Below are 16,192 nucleotides of genomic sequence, written 5' to 3'. Positions count from 1 at the left end.
AGGTCAGATGCAAAATGCAAAGAATATTCTCTTTTGAGTAAGTCGCACATGAGAACTGAAAACTTGGAAAGCAAGGTTTTGTCCACAGGGAAAATAACTTAGATCCTTTTTCCACCAGTGCTAAGACCGCCTTTCTCATTATGCTTTAAATGTTTAATCAAATTAAATTGAAACAAGTGCCCACATAGGTATTGGCACAAGTTTAAGCATCTTGGTTTTAAATCACACCCCAGGTTAAGGTGCAATTTAAACAAGGCCTCAGTCTCTGTATTACTCTAGGCTTGTCAAGTCTCATGGGTTGAGCGTGAGACTCGCATATTTCTCCAGCACCACCACCTCCGGTCCTCACAGCACAACCCTGCAGCCTCTCCCCCAGCTTCTAATCCCACAGACCAGGTCACTTTACTAGTGGAATATAAGATACGGACCCGCAGAGTGCCAAAGGAGGCTCTGCTTTTATGCCATGACTTAGAGCATACCTCCTATGCAGCCCCACTCCGAAAACTATCAGAGTGCTTTCTCCACACTAGCAAGCCCTGCTGATAGCACAAGCTCGTATCTGTCTGATTTCAGAGGTTTGCCTAAGTGCATACTAGCAGTCTCCTCCCAGGAAGTTCTGCGGATGGTATCTATGTGTCCCTTCTTGTTTCCTTTTTCTGCATGTAATTAATCTCCAGTGTTACCCCACCCTCTTAATCTGATCCAGCTGGCATGTACCTGCGCCACACAGGATTTACACTTATTTCACTTACGGGAGGTCAAAGGACTCAGGATAGCAAGGGAGAGAAACAGGCTGATCAGTCTCAATTGATCAACCAGAAGGGGCAACCTCTTCATCACCCCTTGCACTACTTCATTGAAAAACTTCTGGAAAATGCTACAGAACTGAATTTACAACACGACCTGAAGTACACTAAAATAGAAGAAAAGAAGTTAGAAAGGAGAATAAGAGCAAAGTAGCTTTCATAGAAACTGCCAATGTTAGGACTGGCTTTTAGAAGCATTTTTCCATGGGTGTCTACCTCCACCAAGCTGATGGGAAATGCATAATTGCATTTGAAAACTGAGAGTTAGACAAGTTTCCATTAGCAGTTTATCCTAAGGCAATGCCACAGACATGTCTCACCAAAAGACGTGAGCCGTTGTGATGCATGTCCTGAATATACCATTTTCAAAACTTAAGTGATACAGGACCAAGATTTCATTTTCAATAGTGACAACTCTAGCAGAAAAACTTCCTTTAAACCCTACTGCTGGAAAAAATCCAACTGCTAACTCCTGTATTTCTTAGCTCATCTCAGTCCAGCTTCTTCCAGACTGAGCTCTTCAGGGCAAAGATGCTTAGCACTGACTATTGCACAGTTTCATATGCAGAGTGGTGCGAAGAAATAACAAGGGAGTCAGACTTGGTTTTTCTAGACTCTACTGCTGATGGGTAAAGGAAGTAAAATTAGGATATTATTTATGCTAACAATACAGCACTATTGTTAAATATGCTTGTGACTTCTTTTCATAATTCAGTGAAGCTTTTAAATTCAAAGTAGTAGAGGAAAACTGTTACATACAACACTTAATGAAAGGGCAATGAGTCCAGAAGTTGCTACGCAACTGTCTCACATCCTCAAAGAATCTGCTGCAAAATCAAAATGTATGCCTCGGATTTTTAATGTAATGTTCTTAATGAACATGTGTGGTAAAGCCTGGCTCAATCAATATGAATTTCTTGGCTCTCCAGTTTGTCTGCCAATGACATTGAATCCGCCTCCTGTGATAATGTAACTTTCTACCCATTCCATTCCAGCACTGTATCCTTACTCAGTCATCATTTTGGCCACAGGATGGGAAACACGCTTCCAGGAGAAGCTGGCGTCAGTGGGAGTCAGACTTCCCCATTTTAGCAGTGAGTGAACTGTGATTTTGTGATGCTACGGGAAACTTTCTCGTAAGATTCAAAATCATAGAAAGACTTACGTTGGAAAGGACCCTTGGAGATCATCTAGTCCAATTCCCTGCTCCAAGCAAGCTAACGAGTTCTTAAACACTTTAAATTTTATTCTTTAAAATTCCTTTTAAACTCTTTTAAATTCTTATTTAAGTTTAAACTGTCTTTGAACTAGTCTTTAAACTTTTAATACCTTTTAGAATTCTTAAAAAGCTGCTACGTAAACAAAAGCCAATGCATTCCAGAGAGGGCCATAAATTACTAGCTTGACTTTCTAAAAAAGTGTAAGGATGTAGCCATTGGATTTGAGAACAAACGGGTGTTCTGTACTTCTCAGGAACCCAGGTACTAACACAGGCACTTAATTCCAGAGATTTGTTCTTGAAAGTCTTGGTTTGGTGGTGTAATACAGAGGAAAATAATTCCAGCACAGCAATTAGTGTTAAGTGAATGAAAACCTCAAAGCAAAAGTACTATCTCAATAAGCTCAGAACACTGCAGGTTTAGGAGAAAGGCAGACAACTTTCCTCCCATTGCTTGGTTGGATTCAATATAAAGAAAGCAGTGGTGGAGACGAGCTGTCTTTATGAAGGCTGTTCAGCGTGACTTGAATGACAATCTGGAAGGGCGCCAGTAGATATATGTGGTAAACAGTATTGGTTTGGTCTGCCTTGTGAGTAAAGATCCAAAGATAAGATAAGGTGCATGCCTTTTAATATCTGCCTTGATTGACTCTGAACTGATTATACAGTTTGAAGCTCTGAAGCCTAAGGAAGGCTTACTCTGCTTTTTCTATAAATGAGCCTCCTCTAGGTTAGGTCTGTGCCAAGGACCCTATCTAGGACAACCTGTGATTCCTCCATCCATCTGTGAGCTCCTCTTCCTAGTATCTGCCATAAGGTCTAAGATGGAAACAACCTGAGACAGTTCATAGGTCTTCTTGGGGCTACTGTCTCAGGCTCTGCAGGCATCAATAAAGTGGTCTCTTTCAGTTTTAGTCTTTTTTTATGTGGAAGAAAAACCCCAGCAAACTTTTTGTGATGACGAACACAAATTTCATCCTTGCTAGTAAAGAGGTAGGCTACCAGTGACCGAGGCAGCAGACCGTGACAGTACTGCAAATCCTTAGACTCAGACTGGAGTCAAAAGAGCTTGTGGCTTGCAACAGTAATGCTGTCTCCATCTCCAGCTTGCCAGGGACTTGCCCTGCCTTCTTTCAGATAAGAGCCTGTCTGCTGTGACCTATATTTCATTTGCCTTCACGTTAGCTTAGCACAGTGGCTTCCAATCTGTGGCCTGCAGACCCCTGGGGAAAGGCACAGCAACACTTCTAGGAGACTTACAGAAGGCAACAACAAGGCAAGCATCTTGCCAATAGGCTTAAAGTTACTGAACTAAGATGTGTATCTCCACTGGAAAAGATAGGAGTTCACAAACTGAAAACCAATAACTTGTTTGAGTTAGAGAGCTGGACTAAGATGAAAAGACCGGCTGAGTTAGTACAGCCAGCTACAGTGTACCTGTGCTTAGCAAGTGCATCTCTTTCCCATCTAATTTGCAACAGAATTCAGAGTGCTATTTTAATGCATGAAATCTCTTCCTGAAGAAAAATTGCAGGGCCCCAAAATAGCAATCATTTTCAGCAACAATACGTCACTGGTGTCCCAAGCCTGAAACCACCTAGCAGAACACGCACTGCTGAATGGTTTCTATCTCCTTCCCCTGGCAGCACTTTTGCCTATGGAGTGTCTTTGACTTTCGTATAGTAGCATTTGCATGCTACTGTGACCAAAAAAAACCTTCCTGGAATAGATTCAGAGTTGAAGGCAGTTGTACATTACAGGTTCGGCTATACTGCATTCTTAGCGTAGTGCCTCAGAGGAAAGGCTATGACAACAGAGACGTCTTGCTGATTCCTGCCGTGATATGATGAACAGCTTCTCTTCAGCTAAGATACATCTGACAAAAATCTGTCAGTAGGTGAAGCCAGACCAGCCAGTCAAAAATAGCAGCACCACAGTGGTGTTCTGACAATATTCCAGAATGAAGTCTCTGTGACCCTTCGCTGAAAGTTTCTCAATACTCTTGCAAGTTCTTTTGCTGGTGTGGAAGATAATTTAGATGACGATGATGGAAGAAGTGTGGTGACATCTAGACATTTAACTTCAGGAGTCCTACAACTTTAGATCTGAGAACAGCAAAGAGGCTGCTTTTATTTCTTTGATCTTTTGGCAACGGTCAGGGAAGTTTGATTTCATCACATCATCATGGAGTCTTTGACACAACTGAACACAGAAGTGGTGTTTACTTGTCTACAGTATCTTTCTGGGTGGGATGATGTATTTTTTCCCCACAATGATCCATTGATTATTTTCAGGGAGGAGCAACTGCATTATGTAATCACTTGTCCTTTAGGGCACTAGCACACAGGTCTCCATCCCACCCATCTCCTTCCAATTTAACTTGTACTCAGGTTCTTATGGGAAGATAAGGTGCTCATGTGAGCCACAGAGCTCTAGCAAATTGATTACAGAACCTGTTTATCAAACCCAGGTTCTGCTGTCTGCTCATTCTCTGCACTGCCTGGCCACATTAAGGTCTTGCACAAAAGCAGTTCTGATCACAACAGATGCTAGTAGATGAGTGATATTGATACTCTAGTCCAACATCTCACCTAGGTATTTTGGAACACTTGTTTCATATATACATATTTTGCTAAAACCCACTAACAATATCAATAACTACAAAAAGGACAGGAGTGGAAAAATCAGATGGTGCATCTTAAAGAGTTCAGAGTTCATGGCTAAAGTCGTATTACTAATAAAGCAAATGTTAGCTCTCACGTTGTTTTTGCCCTGTGTTGTACATTGCAAAGGATCCATTGTAAATGGAAGTGTTTGGGGTTTTTTTAAGGCAAAGGGCTTCGTATCATGTGAGTTATGGTTTTGTATGGTCTGTCAAGTATTTACAGAGAACCTGGGAAATGAGGCTGATGGCAATGGGCAATATTTGCTCTGTTTGCATAGGTTCCTTTTAAAGACGAGCGACAGATCAGGTGGAATCCCACACAGGAACAGGGTGGTTGTGCCTTTTCCTTGAGATGATCAAACCTGCCTGGAGAAAAGAAGCTGCAGGAGATGGCAGCATGAAAGTCACAGTGAGGAGCTGGCAGGCTGCAGGTCAAGCACAGGGAAGCCAGGAAGTAGGCCTTAGAAGCAACAGAAATAACCTTCCAAGAAATCAGAGGGAACAGGCACATTTTTTCTGCAACTCTGCCTCTGAGATGGTAGGAATCACACTTCAAAGCATAGGTCCATCCAGCAAGGACACAGCAGGTAACAGAAGATAGAAAGCCTTTCCTTCCTAACCTTTCTGCCTGCAAACTCACCAGTATTTTGGTTGCTATTATAATAAAAGTTGTTTTGTTTTTTTACTTTAAATAGCCTGTTAGTCTTCTTGGAGGACCTGGCTATAGGCAGACTCATCTCAAAGCTCCAGCTGACTTGTGGTGCTTTTGTGTTGACGTGAGGAAGTTCAGTGAACCTTGTCCACTCTCATTCAACTGCTGTAAAAGGGTGATTCAGCTTCCTGAAGCTGCCAGGCAACAGTGCTGTCATCACTGTAGTCCCTGAGCAGCCATGGTGATGCATGTCACGGTTGTACAACATCTTCGCTTTGGCTCAGAACGTGGTCTTGTCTGCCCTTCAGGTCACAAGACTGAGTGCACTAGCGGAGATTGCTACTTGGGTCTGTGGCAGTGACTTCATCCTAGTTGGTGGCTCATGCAATCTGGCCTAGGGTACAGTTATTAATTTACACTTTCCTTCCTCTCATATCACTTTTTTTACTCCCCCCTCTTACCCCTCTGAGTAAAGTAAAGTATATCTGCATATGCGTAACATTTTTTTTCCTTCTCTCCCAAATCCACACAAAATAACTAATTTTCACTTACAAAATATCGTCAACAAGTATCTCCACTAGTCTGTATATCAACAGCAGCAGCATGTCAGGATGTGACCCTTAAGCGAGAGCTGTTCCCATTTCCAGTTAGTCATTGACTTTACTAGGCATTTGTCCCTTACTTCTATACAGATCCTGTTCACTTGGAAGAGCTAATCCCCTATGCCTGATACTTAAACTGAGAGCAGGCTGAGGCATATACTGCTACTCGATTCCAGGTCCAGGGGTGATGACATCCCTTCGAGTTAGATCTTAAAGGATGTGCATTGTCAACCGTTGTGGGAAGAGATGCACACAATAGCATTTCTGATGGTTATTTTTCACACCATCTTCAGATGCTACAAAAAGCTGACTGGTTGAGACTCATTCCAAGTAAGAGTATCTAAGTAAGATACCAAGAAGTCCGATTAAAAGTGAACTGCCCTGGTTTAATGAAATAGGAGTGCTGTGCTGGAATAACTTGCAGGTTGGGGGCTGTGTGGCCCGCAACACTATTTCCTTCTTGACCAGGCCTATGTGTCTGAGCAGAAGCAGTGGAAACAGAAAGCAGCCATCAGCTGTTGTTAACACCTGGGACCTCTTAGTCCGGTGAAACACTACCTCGTCTTGCTAGAACCTGAAGGCATGTAAACATTACCGTGTGGTCAGTGATATAAAAGTTGCTGACAGATCACAGGTACTTGATCTAGTGTATTGCCTAAAGAAAATAACTGAGCAGTGTAGAAGTTGTACTATGCCTGGGATTTAATAGGAAAATAACGGCTTCAAAAAAAACCAAATCTGAGCACTGGCTTATTCATATTGCATTCGCGTATCTTTGGCAGCTGCTATGTTCATAATCAGACCTCCTGTGAAGCATGGGGTGCAGAACTACACAAGAATTACATCATTTCCAAAGTTTTTTAAAGTGTCTTTGGAGCCACAATAGTTGCAGTTAGTGGCTATTTATGAATAGCCTCTGGGATACATTAGGTCACTGGGATTAAATGCACATCCTTAGTCCTGTGTGAAGGCAGACTTTGGAAAAGTTGAGTAGGTCAGGTGCCACGCACACTGGGAGACCTGGTAGAAAGTTTGAAACTGATAGCAACACTCTGAAGTACATATGGAAGCAAGCAAGAGTATGGAACAGGCAGAAGAAATTATGTCCTCCACCTCACCATGCGTAGGAGTCTGAGAACAATGGCAGCCTAGAAAGGAGACTAAGAAAATCATCTGAAAACTTTAGTAATACTATGATCCATGCAGGAATATAATTTGGGAAAAATAAGCTCCATAAACCAGCTACCAGTTGAGAACTGAGCATTGCTGAACCCTTAATATGTAATAAATATGACACAATTTGGCAATTAGTGGCAGCAGCAGAGTTCGTGTGATCTCTGAAATAAGAGATACCCAATTTAAAAACAAAGTCACTGTGAAAAAGGGCTCTCTTACAAGCAGACAGTGGTAGAACTGGTGAAAGCATGCCTCCCAAGAAAACATACCAGCTAAAAAAGAGTAAAGTGTGTTTAATTTACAATCCATTCAACAGCATAGAGACAGAAAGTCATATTGAGAGGCCCAGTATGCGGCATCCTACAGTACAAATGGCTAGGAACTTAAGTAGTCACAGACGCTCATGAAAGTATGACTGGATTATGCAAATAGTATTCAGACACACAAAAAAGAAACTGGAAACAGTGGACAAAAGGAAAACTTCAAGATAGGCCCACAAGCTGGGGGCGAAATAATCATAGCCACTAAAGACAAATACTGGATTGCCCAATACGTTGTATCGTGTGCCTTCATAAACTGATACAGAAAGTCCATAGGAATAGATATTACGGAGCTGAAAACGTTGAATCAGGTAAAAGTGGGAGGGCATTCTGTGCCTGGGCTAAAAATGCAAGCTCAGAATGCTAACGAACAAACAATGCAAAACTATCCCGTAAACACAGAAAGATTTAGGTGGGAAGGGACCTTTGGGTCTCTACTCCCATCCCCTGCTTACAGCAAGGCCAACTTGAAAGCCAGGTTGGGTTGCTCAGGGCCTCGTCTATTAAAAGCAAAATGCAAGGGGATAACATGACTCCTCATCACCATCTGTTCAAAGCTGATGCAATTATACTTGAAAGCAAAATAGAGATAAGTAACTTTTTATACTGTTATTTTACAAGCTGCCAAGAAGCAATGCTACTATGCCCAGTAACTGAATTTGTTCACGATAGGATTTGAGAAGTCCTTTTTGTACAGTTTCAGTGATGTTTTTTTAAATCAGTTCAAGTAGCCAGGCTGTTTTTGCAGCATGGGGAGCCTTAAAGAAATGTCAGAACAAATAAATTCTGGACTCCTCGCACCTTCAAAGTGATCATCATTAGCTCTGTAATGTATGTTGAAAGACAGGAATCTACCACTAGTACTGTAATACACCTCCCCATGCCCAACTGGTATTGCTATCTCAAAAGTTCAGAGACAAAAAATTTATCAAGGAATTTTCTAGATGATGGGGAGGTGGTGAGGAAGATAAGAAAGTGATTATAGGAACTCCAATCTGCCTTTTTTAAGGGCCTAGTTTCCAACACTAGCCCTTTCTCTAAACAGCTATTAAAAAGCAAGCTAGCACAAACCTTTTAGCGAACAAACTTCCTACAGACACTTTAAAGTATGGACACTTTCACTTAAAGACTACCTTTAAACTTAGGCAAGATTTTACTGCCAGCTGATGTACTCCTGGAGTCCAGAAAAATGACCCATGCTGTCCAAAGCTGCCTGATACACAGCTCAGTGTTCTTAGGCTGAGCCTGTGTTAACAGAAGCATTGTCTGTACTGGATACAGACCAAGTCTGACTGTCAAACAGTCGCACACGGCAAGCCACCTCGTCCATTGTCAGTGGCTAAAAGGGAGAAGAAAACTAAGGTGTAATTCTGCCTCCACAGAATTATCCAACCTCTTCTGAGCTATGCCTCGGAGACCTTGTCCATACAAAGCATGAAAACTCCTCACAGCAAATTCCTCCGCTGTGTGATAAGCACATTGACACAAATCCAGCTCACAGATGGGAGATCTCTGGCATCTGAGGTTAGGTACAAGTAGCAGTGTTACATGAAATACACCCTTCAACTCTCTATGCAATACAGCTCAGATGTTTCCAGCCTGGTACTAATCAAGCTAATCAGACTATTCAGTATTAATCTCAGCTCTTTTGTGTCAAAAGATGTTCTGAATTAATCTCAGTTCTCTTTCGAACATCTTTACTTCCCCATTTTGGAAGAATGGTTTCAGAAACAGTTCTTCAAAGTTCTGATTCCAAGAGAATCGCCCATTGTTCCCTTTTTGCTTGTGGCAATTTGTCAGCCTTCCACCTAACAGTTATTGGGAAATGATGTAATTAGACAAATCCCTGCAGAAGAGTTGCTCATCAGAAGTCAATGAATCTATTCTTCGTCTTCTGTTAGTTTATCAGTCATCAGTATCCTGATCTATTCATTTAGATTGCTCTCAGGCCATGTTTTCCAGCATCTTCTACAATTTCCAGTTACAACTCCTATATTTTAAATATACATATTTTAAAAAACAGATGTAGCACAAGCAGAAGGGTACGCCAACTCCTAGCACTGCTGTGAACCTACTGCACAAAAATCAGATGTTCTGTAACAAAGGTTTTGTCTTCTTTCTATCAGATTATTTTTAGAATGCACTTCTCAGTGGTTTTTTCCAGTCTCTTCAAGAGGCAGACTTCATCCTGAACATGCCTGGAGCCTAGTATTGGGTTAAAATTACCACACAGACAGTTGATGGGGACAACAAAGGGAACAATGGGCAAAACATGATCTACATGTATGTCTCACTAGGGCACCTGTTTTGAGTAGGGTATAATAATAATGATAATAATAACCAAAACAGCTGTACTAACGAAACAGATGCAGTTATTCCAGTACAGGAGAACCTCATTGTCTGGCTCCAGTTCACCCAGCAAGACTACTAGGAGCAGGAAGAGGCTGGGGTGAATTTAAACCAGCCACAGCGCATTGCAGAGGAAAGTTATGAAAATGAGTTAGGAACAGGCTGAACCCAGGTCTACCTTATAAGCAGCAAGGGTAACGACTCTTTCTCCATAGGAGAGCTCAGGGCTTGCTAGAAAGATAAGAGCATGGATGAGGAACTGGAACTATGTATCACCATACGTCCTTCCAACTACTGCAGCATAGTCCCTGAATTCCCTTTTCTTTGTGCCTTCCTTCCACCACTCCCACAGTCCTGCTGGTAGAAAGGAAACCATCTTCAATCGCATCGGTTGTGACGCTGGAGGGACTGCTCATCTGTACTTGATGCAAAATAGCTGTACTTGTACAAAAATAGCTGAGAGCTCAGCTGTCTTTCTGGGTCCAATTCTGCAGTCGTTTCAGGGGACAAAATTGAAGCACTTCCATCAACTCAAATTTACAGTCATGAAACAAACGGAAGTGCATCTCATTATCAGCTGTGTGGGCCAAACACAGCATTAGGGCCCGGTGTAAAGTCCTAGAACCTTGCAGCCCACCCAGCAGGCCAGATTGCTGCCCCAGGAGTTAACAGTTATTTCTTCAGTCAGCTGCTGATTTAAAAAATTTGTAACTGAATCATTCAGCTTAGTGCTCAAGAGAAAAAAAAAAAAAGACAGAACACCCTTAAACAGACAAAGATTCTAAATTCTTAAGAGACTTGGAGACAGAAATACTTCTGCCATGGCTATTTGCCCGGAAAAGGAGCCATAAGATGCATTTGCAACATGTTAGGATGGAAAACTGGGTGATGATTTGATTTTTACCTTTTTCTCCATTAAGTTTTATTACTTTATGGAAACAATATATTTCAAGGACACGTTTAATCACTGAGAGCTACCAGAAGTCAATGAAGCATCAGTCCTCAAACAGCTGGCTAGTGGGCAAGGCTGCAGAGGTGAAGGGGCTGCAAGGGAGAGAGACTTACAAAGCATGCAATGTCCAGGAGAGGGTGGAGCTGCAGAAGCCCAGTTTTGGGAGGCAGGATGAAATTTCAAGTTGGATTATGCTTTTCCATCATTTAGTCCTCCCAGTGGCTCCCATTCCTTGAATGTGTGTACTCACCCCGACTTCTGGAGGGTCTGGAAGCCAGCCCAGTTCACCCTGTGCAGTGCTTGTGTCGAGTAGGTCCACTGAACACCAGAAGAAGGGGAAAAAAAAAAAAGGATCAGTGACCCAACTCATAAGGCCTGTGGACTGGCTTCATCCTCCTTTTGTCACAGAGGGCAAAGCCTGCTCTTCCCCTCTCAGCCCCACATCCTTTGTGACTTTTTACCTTCAAAAAGCACAGCTAGCAGAAGGATGGGAAGATACAAGACAGTGCAGCCAGTCAGGAGTTAAAAGATTTTCCTCATATAGGAGACCCCCATCCCCTTCCACCCTCCTCTCAAGTAATATACAGACACATCCAAAAAAATGCAACCCTGACAAATTTTTCCGCTTCCTAAAGCTGCCTCAAAATGGGAGCAGGAGGCTGAAGCCTATTGAAATGGGAACCCAGCATTAGCAGCTGAACACATCTTTCCTTGGAATGGGAAGGCAGCAGACAAACAGATGAAGAGGCAGGGGATCAAAACAATTACCAACACAAAAGATCAATCAGTGTCGCCCAGAGGTACTATTCAGTGCTGAAAGCACTGTGGGAAAGCACAGAGGCAGCGTGAAGCTGCAGAAGGGACTTTCCACTGTCACAGTGCCCAAAAGCCAAGAGACACATCGGTTGCTCAAACAGCCGAGCCCTCTACCCCCGACGCAGGCTGTCCACCACCTGATGGTGGCCCAGAAATCGTGTCCCTCTCTCCCCCCCATGACTGTTTTAGCCATGACGGTAAGAGGATAACAGCTCCCAGGTGTAGCATTGCCACCTCTTGCAGAACTGCACTGCATGGCTGTGTTGTTAAGCCTTGGCTCCTGGAGTCAGGTGACAAAGGAGAAATTCAGCGGTATGTTCACTGTTAGCCCTCAAAGAAATTTGACAATGTGATCAGAGTTTGCCCTCAAGTCTTGATCTGAAGAGGAATTAAAAATGTATCACAGGGAGAAGGAAGAGGAGTTGAAGTAAGTTGTACCCCTGGATGTGCAGCTTCATGCCTGCCTTTGGGTCTGCTGGTGCTGCCCGAACAGACGACTGGTTTCGGTGTACCTATCGCAGCCCCAGCTTAGGAACGTAGGAAACAGGAAAAATTCCTTGGATTCCCTTTTAGATTCCTGTGGGTGTATTCAGAGGGGTCATTTCTAAACATCTCAGAAAAGAATTTGGGGGTGAAAGGTAGGAGGGGGGAAATATTTAAATGGCATTTAAATAACCCGAGTTCCTCCCCCTCATCTGACTGCTTTACAAATACTGCCTGCCAACTACAGGTAATAGAGTGTAAAGTGCAGATCAGCAAGAGTCCTGTGGAATGAGGAAGCAGGCTGTGGGCCCAGAATCAGAGATAAGGATTGCACTGCTGTTCTCACCTCGGAAACACCCTTTCAGGATCGGGAGAAGGGAAAAGCAGGAATCCAGGTTTTGCAAGTTTGCGGCGCTCACAGCATGGTCGTATGGCAAAACCTTCCTCGCCACAGAATCCCTGTCCAGACAAGGCTCCTCACTCACTTCCCTTCTGTTCTCAATCTCTCCGTTTGAGATACTGTTCTTCTGTTGTTGGCTCCAAAAACTCTCAGGGTGAGGTAGCCTGTCCTTCCAGAACCGTCACCCAGATAATATCTATCCCACGCACTTCAGGCCTGAAGCAGTGATGTGGAAGTGAGAGGGGCTGCATGGCAAGTTCTAGCAGAGCAAGGGAGAAGGAACTCAGAAGCGGCTGGGACGGGAGCCTGGCACAGCCTGTGTGCCACGCCACTGCACCGCCAACTGCGGCTCCTTCAGCTGCCCAGTACCCACTGGAGGGGGGGGGGGGAAGTCCGTTCTCAAGAAGCACCTCTCAAAGTGAAACCCACAACAGGGATTCTCCAAGGAAAGGAAGAATGAGTCAGCGACTACAAGAGCACAGGGAATACAAGTACTCTGGGGCCACTGGCTCTTTGGTCCACAGCCTCACTGCCAGGAATCTCACATGGCCGACCAGCCACACGGGAGGAGGGTCTCCCCAGAAAGAAGAAAGACTTCGGATAAGAGAGAACGTCAGGGAAAGGAGCTGTTCCCAGATAGATACCTTAAGGCAGAGTGGACCACAGACACAGCCCAAATGAGATGGTTGAGATAGGGGAGAAGCTGGCAGAGAAGTCCCTGAGTGGTACTGCCAACTACTGGTCACACACGCAGGGCGACCAGAGCCTGCCTGGCGCTACCTTACATCGCTTCTCACCTAGGATGGCCTTCTCCACAAGGTCTGCTAGCTGCATCCATCTAGCTGGAGCCCTAATACAAACGTGCTTGTCGAGAACGCTTTAGAAGAGCGCTCGGCACTTGCAGAGTCAGAGATGAGCCCATGGCTGAACTGCCAGTTATGACTAAGTCCTCTCGATCGAGAGCCTGGAGCAGCAAAGGAGAGGGCTGTCCTTGGGATGGAAAAGCCCCAACACCTCTCGCTGTGCAAAACAGAGACTGGAAGTCTCTGGCGAGAATTAACTGCAGGAGGAGGTAGGGAACAGAAGAGAGATTTACTCTTCCTCACCTCTCTATTAAAAATTCCCATTCCCCAGATGTTTCATAACCACTGTGCAACTGCCAAGATGGAAGAAAAAAGATCACTACATCTAATGAAAAGGACTAAGTGGAACAGAGCAAGGGAGGCTTAAGAGAAGAGGTGGAGGAGGAAATTGTGAAGTCCAGCTCCACCTTCCAACACGGGGGTAGGTGAAAGAGACTGTCTCACCTTCCAAGCCCCCCAAAAATGACTGTCCCCTTGCTCACAAGGGTTAACTCCCAGGAGGGCTTTCAGAGGAAACTGCGGGGGTGTGGGGGGGGGAAGAGAAACTTTCTGAGTTTGTGTTTAAACTTGTTATCTGCAACGCTTATGTTTAAGGCAAACAGAGGCAGGATTCCCTTGGATCACTGGGTATGCCGAGGCACTTGTGCTTCAACTGGGGGGGGGCGGACAGGGAGGGCGAGAACACACCTGGGCTCAGCCCACGGAGCCGCCAAGGGTTGGATGGGGTCTGACCCCGGCCCTCGGCCCCCCACACCCGCCTGCCCCCCCAGACACCCCAGCCCCTCTCCAGCTCGCCCCGGGCGGGCCGCGGAGCCCCCGGGGCCCCACCGCGCCGGCCAGGCCCTCAGCCCTGCCCCTCGGAGAGGTCCCTCTCCGCCGGCCCCAGGCCAACCCTGCGGGCAGAGGGACCGGCGGGTCCCACGCTTACCTTCTTTCCCAGGCACCTGGCGGGGAAGGAGAGCCCAGAAGAGAAGGAGCCGGAGGGAGAGCTTGATCCCCCCGCTGCGGGCCCTCAGCGCCATGCCGGCTGGGGAGGGGGGCTAGCGGCCGGCCCCTGCCTGCTCTCCCGGCTCAGGCCGCCGAGCCTCGGCTCCTGCTCGCAGCGCATGAGCCTCTCCCGCAGCCGCCCGAGTGGAGCGCACGCATTGCACAACCTCCCTGCCTGGCCCACAGTTATGATGAAAGACCAAGGCAAGTGGGTGGAGAAGCCTTACTGCCTTTACCTGTTTTAAAGGGGCTGGTCACAGACTTCCCATCTGGCAGGCAAATAAACCCACCTTAAAGGCAGCCACCTCTTTCCTGGGAGCCTCCCTCCACCTTTGCTCCACTCCCGTCGGAGGCTCCCGCTCGCCACCTCCCGGGCAGCCCTCGCCGCCCTCCCCGCTCCCGCCCCGCCGCCGCCGGCCGCCTCTCCCGGGGCTGCCCGGGGGCCCGGGTCGGCCTCTGCCGCCGGCCCCGCGCCAAGCTGGCAGCCCGGCTGGCTCCTGGCGGGGCGGACGCCGGGACGCCGCGGCCCGGGCCGCTTCTCCCTGGGGCAACGCGGCTGAAGGCGCTGAGCCATCCCCGCGGCAGGTCTTCGGGAAACCCGTCCCTCCGCAGCGGCCCGCTTGGCCCCCCAGCAAGTCGCAGAGCCATAGCCGTGCCGCTTCACCTGGCAGGACGACCGTTTTCCTTCTAGTGAGCTCTCAGCATCGGTGGAGGGTGCCTGCTTTGCAACACAAAATCGCGGGAGAGCAACTGAGCCAGAAGGACTCTCTCTCCGGGTAGGAAGACCTCGTGGGACTTCTAGTTTCCTCCGTGAGGCACACAAGTATGACAGAACTTGCTTTTGTGGTACGCCTCCTGCCATGCATCAAGGATGTTACTCCCACCCATACACAGCTATTGCACCCCTCCCCGTAAAATACAGATGGCATTATTCCTCCGCTTGCTGTAAGGCTGCATTCCTCCTGCTCTCTTCCTCCTCCTCCCCAAGGAAGGCTAAAGAAAGGACTTTGTCAGGTTGCCTAGAGAAGCTGGGGGATCTCCACCCTTGGAGATGTTCCAGACTCGCCAGGACACAGTCGTGAGCAGCTTGCCTAGCTCTGGAGTCAGCCCTGCTGTGAGCAGGCGTTGGGACTAGTGGCCTCCTGAGGTCCTTGCACCAAGATCTTTCAGTGAGGGCTGTCCATCTCTAAGCACACCTCCTGGAAAACCAAAATCTATCCCAAGAAGTTTGAAGACAGGCAAGAGAAATTTGAGAACAACTGGTTAAAATACTAAGCTTTAAATTTTACATAGCACATGAAGTAAAATATCACTTCAAATAGTTCAAAGGTTAATGTCATTCAGAGTTGTTACATCTTATATTTATTCCAGTTTAATCCTCTCTAAAGTGCTCTTTCTCAGTCTACAGTGCTAAGTCTCAAGTTTTTGTGCCCACCTTTCCCCAACATTTGAATGACTCCCATTGCAGCACCAGTGTAAGTTTTCCTTGTCTACATCCCATACCTTGAGTTTGCACTAGTGGACTATATCCATTTCAGTCTTCATTTGTACAATACTGTGCCTTCTTCGGTCTGTGACACGGCAGTGGGGCAGATGGACCCACAGCTAACTACTTCTTTGTGACGGGACAGCACAGGCGAGGCCTAGATAGACGTGAAATGGGAAAGAACCATTTGCAACTGGAGGGTGAGGCTCTAGGGCAGCTCAGGAGCTCATATCCTTCCTAAGGCCAAAAAATTTCAGTGTTGCAGCCTTACATTCAGTTCCTCAGGGCTACCCGAGTTTGCATCTGTAGAATCTCAGAAGTGCCAAAGCTCTGGGGTGAAGAACCTGGGGATGCTCTGTCTCTGTTTCATTAGTGGGCAGACACTCAGGACATTTGACCTAAGCTATTTGGAATAG

At 46.0% G+C, this 16,192-nt stretch overlaps 1 protein-coding gene across 1 annotated transcript in view; it reads right to left on the bottom strand.

The window, feature by feature from the left end:
* Positions 1-14,325, bottom strand: part of EPHA1 (EPH receptor A1) — a 34,198-nt gene extending 19,873 nt beyond the window's left edge. Inside the window, exons 1-2 of the mRNA XM_059824568.1 lie at positions 14,232-14,325; positions 10,992-11,059 (exon numbers count right to left, since the gene is read on the bottom strand). Coding sequence (XP_059680551.1) covers positions 10,992-11,059; positions 14,232-14,325 — 162 coding nt within the window. The remainder of the gene's footprint in view (positions 1-10,991; positions 11,060-14,231) is intronic.
* Between the last annotated feature and the right edge of the window lie 1,867 nt (positions 14,326-16,192).

This window comes from Gavia stellata, chromosome 1, assembly GCF_030936135.1.
Source record: "Gavia stellata isolate bGavSte3 chromosome 1, bGavSte3.hap2, whole genome shotgun sequence".
Lineage (NCBI taxonomy): Eukaryota > Metazoa > Chordata > Aves > Gaviiformes > Gaviidae > Gavia > Gavia stellata.
Note: the sequence above shows the minus strand (reverse complement) of the source record. Positions and strands in the feature narration are given on the sequence as shown.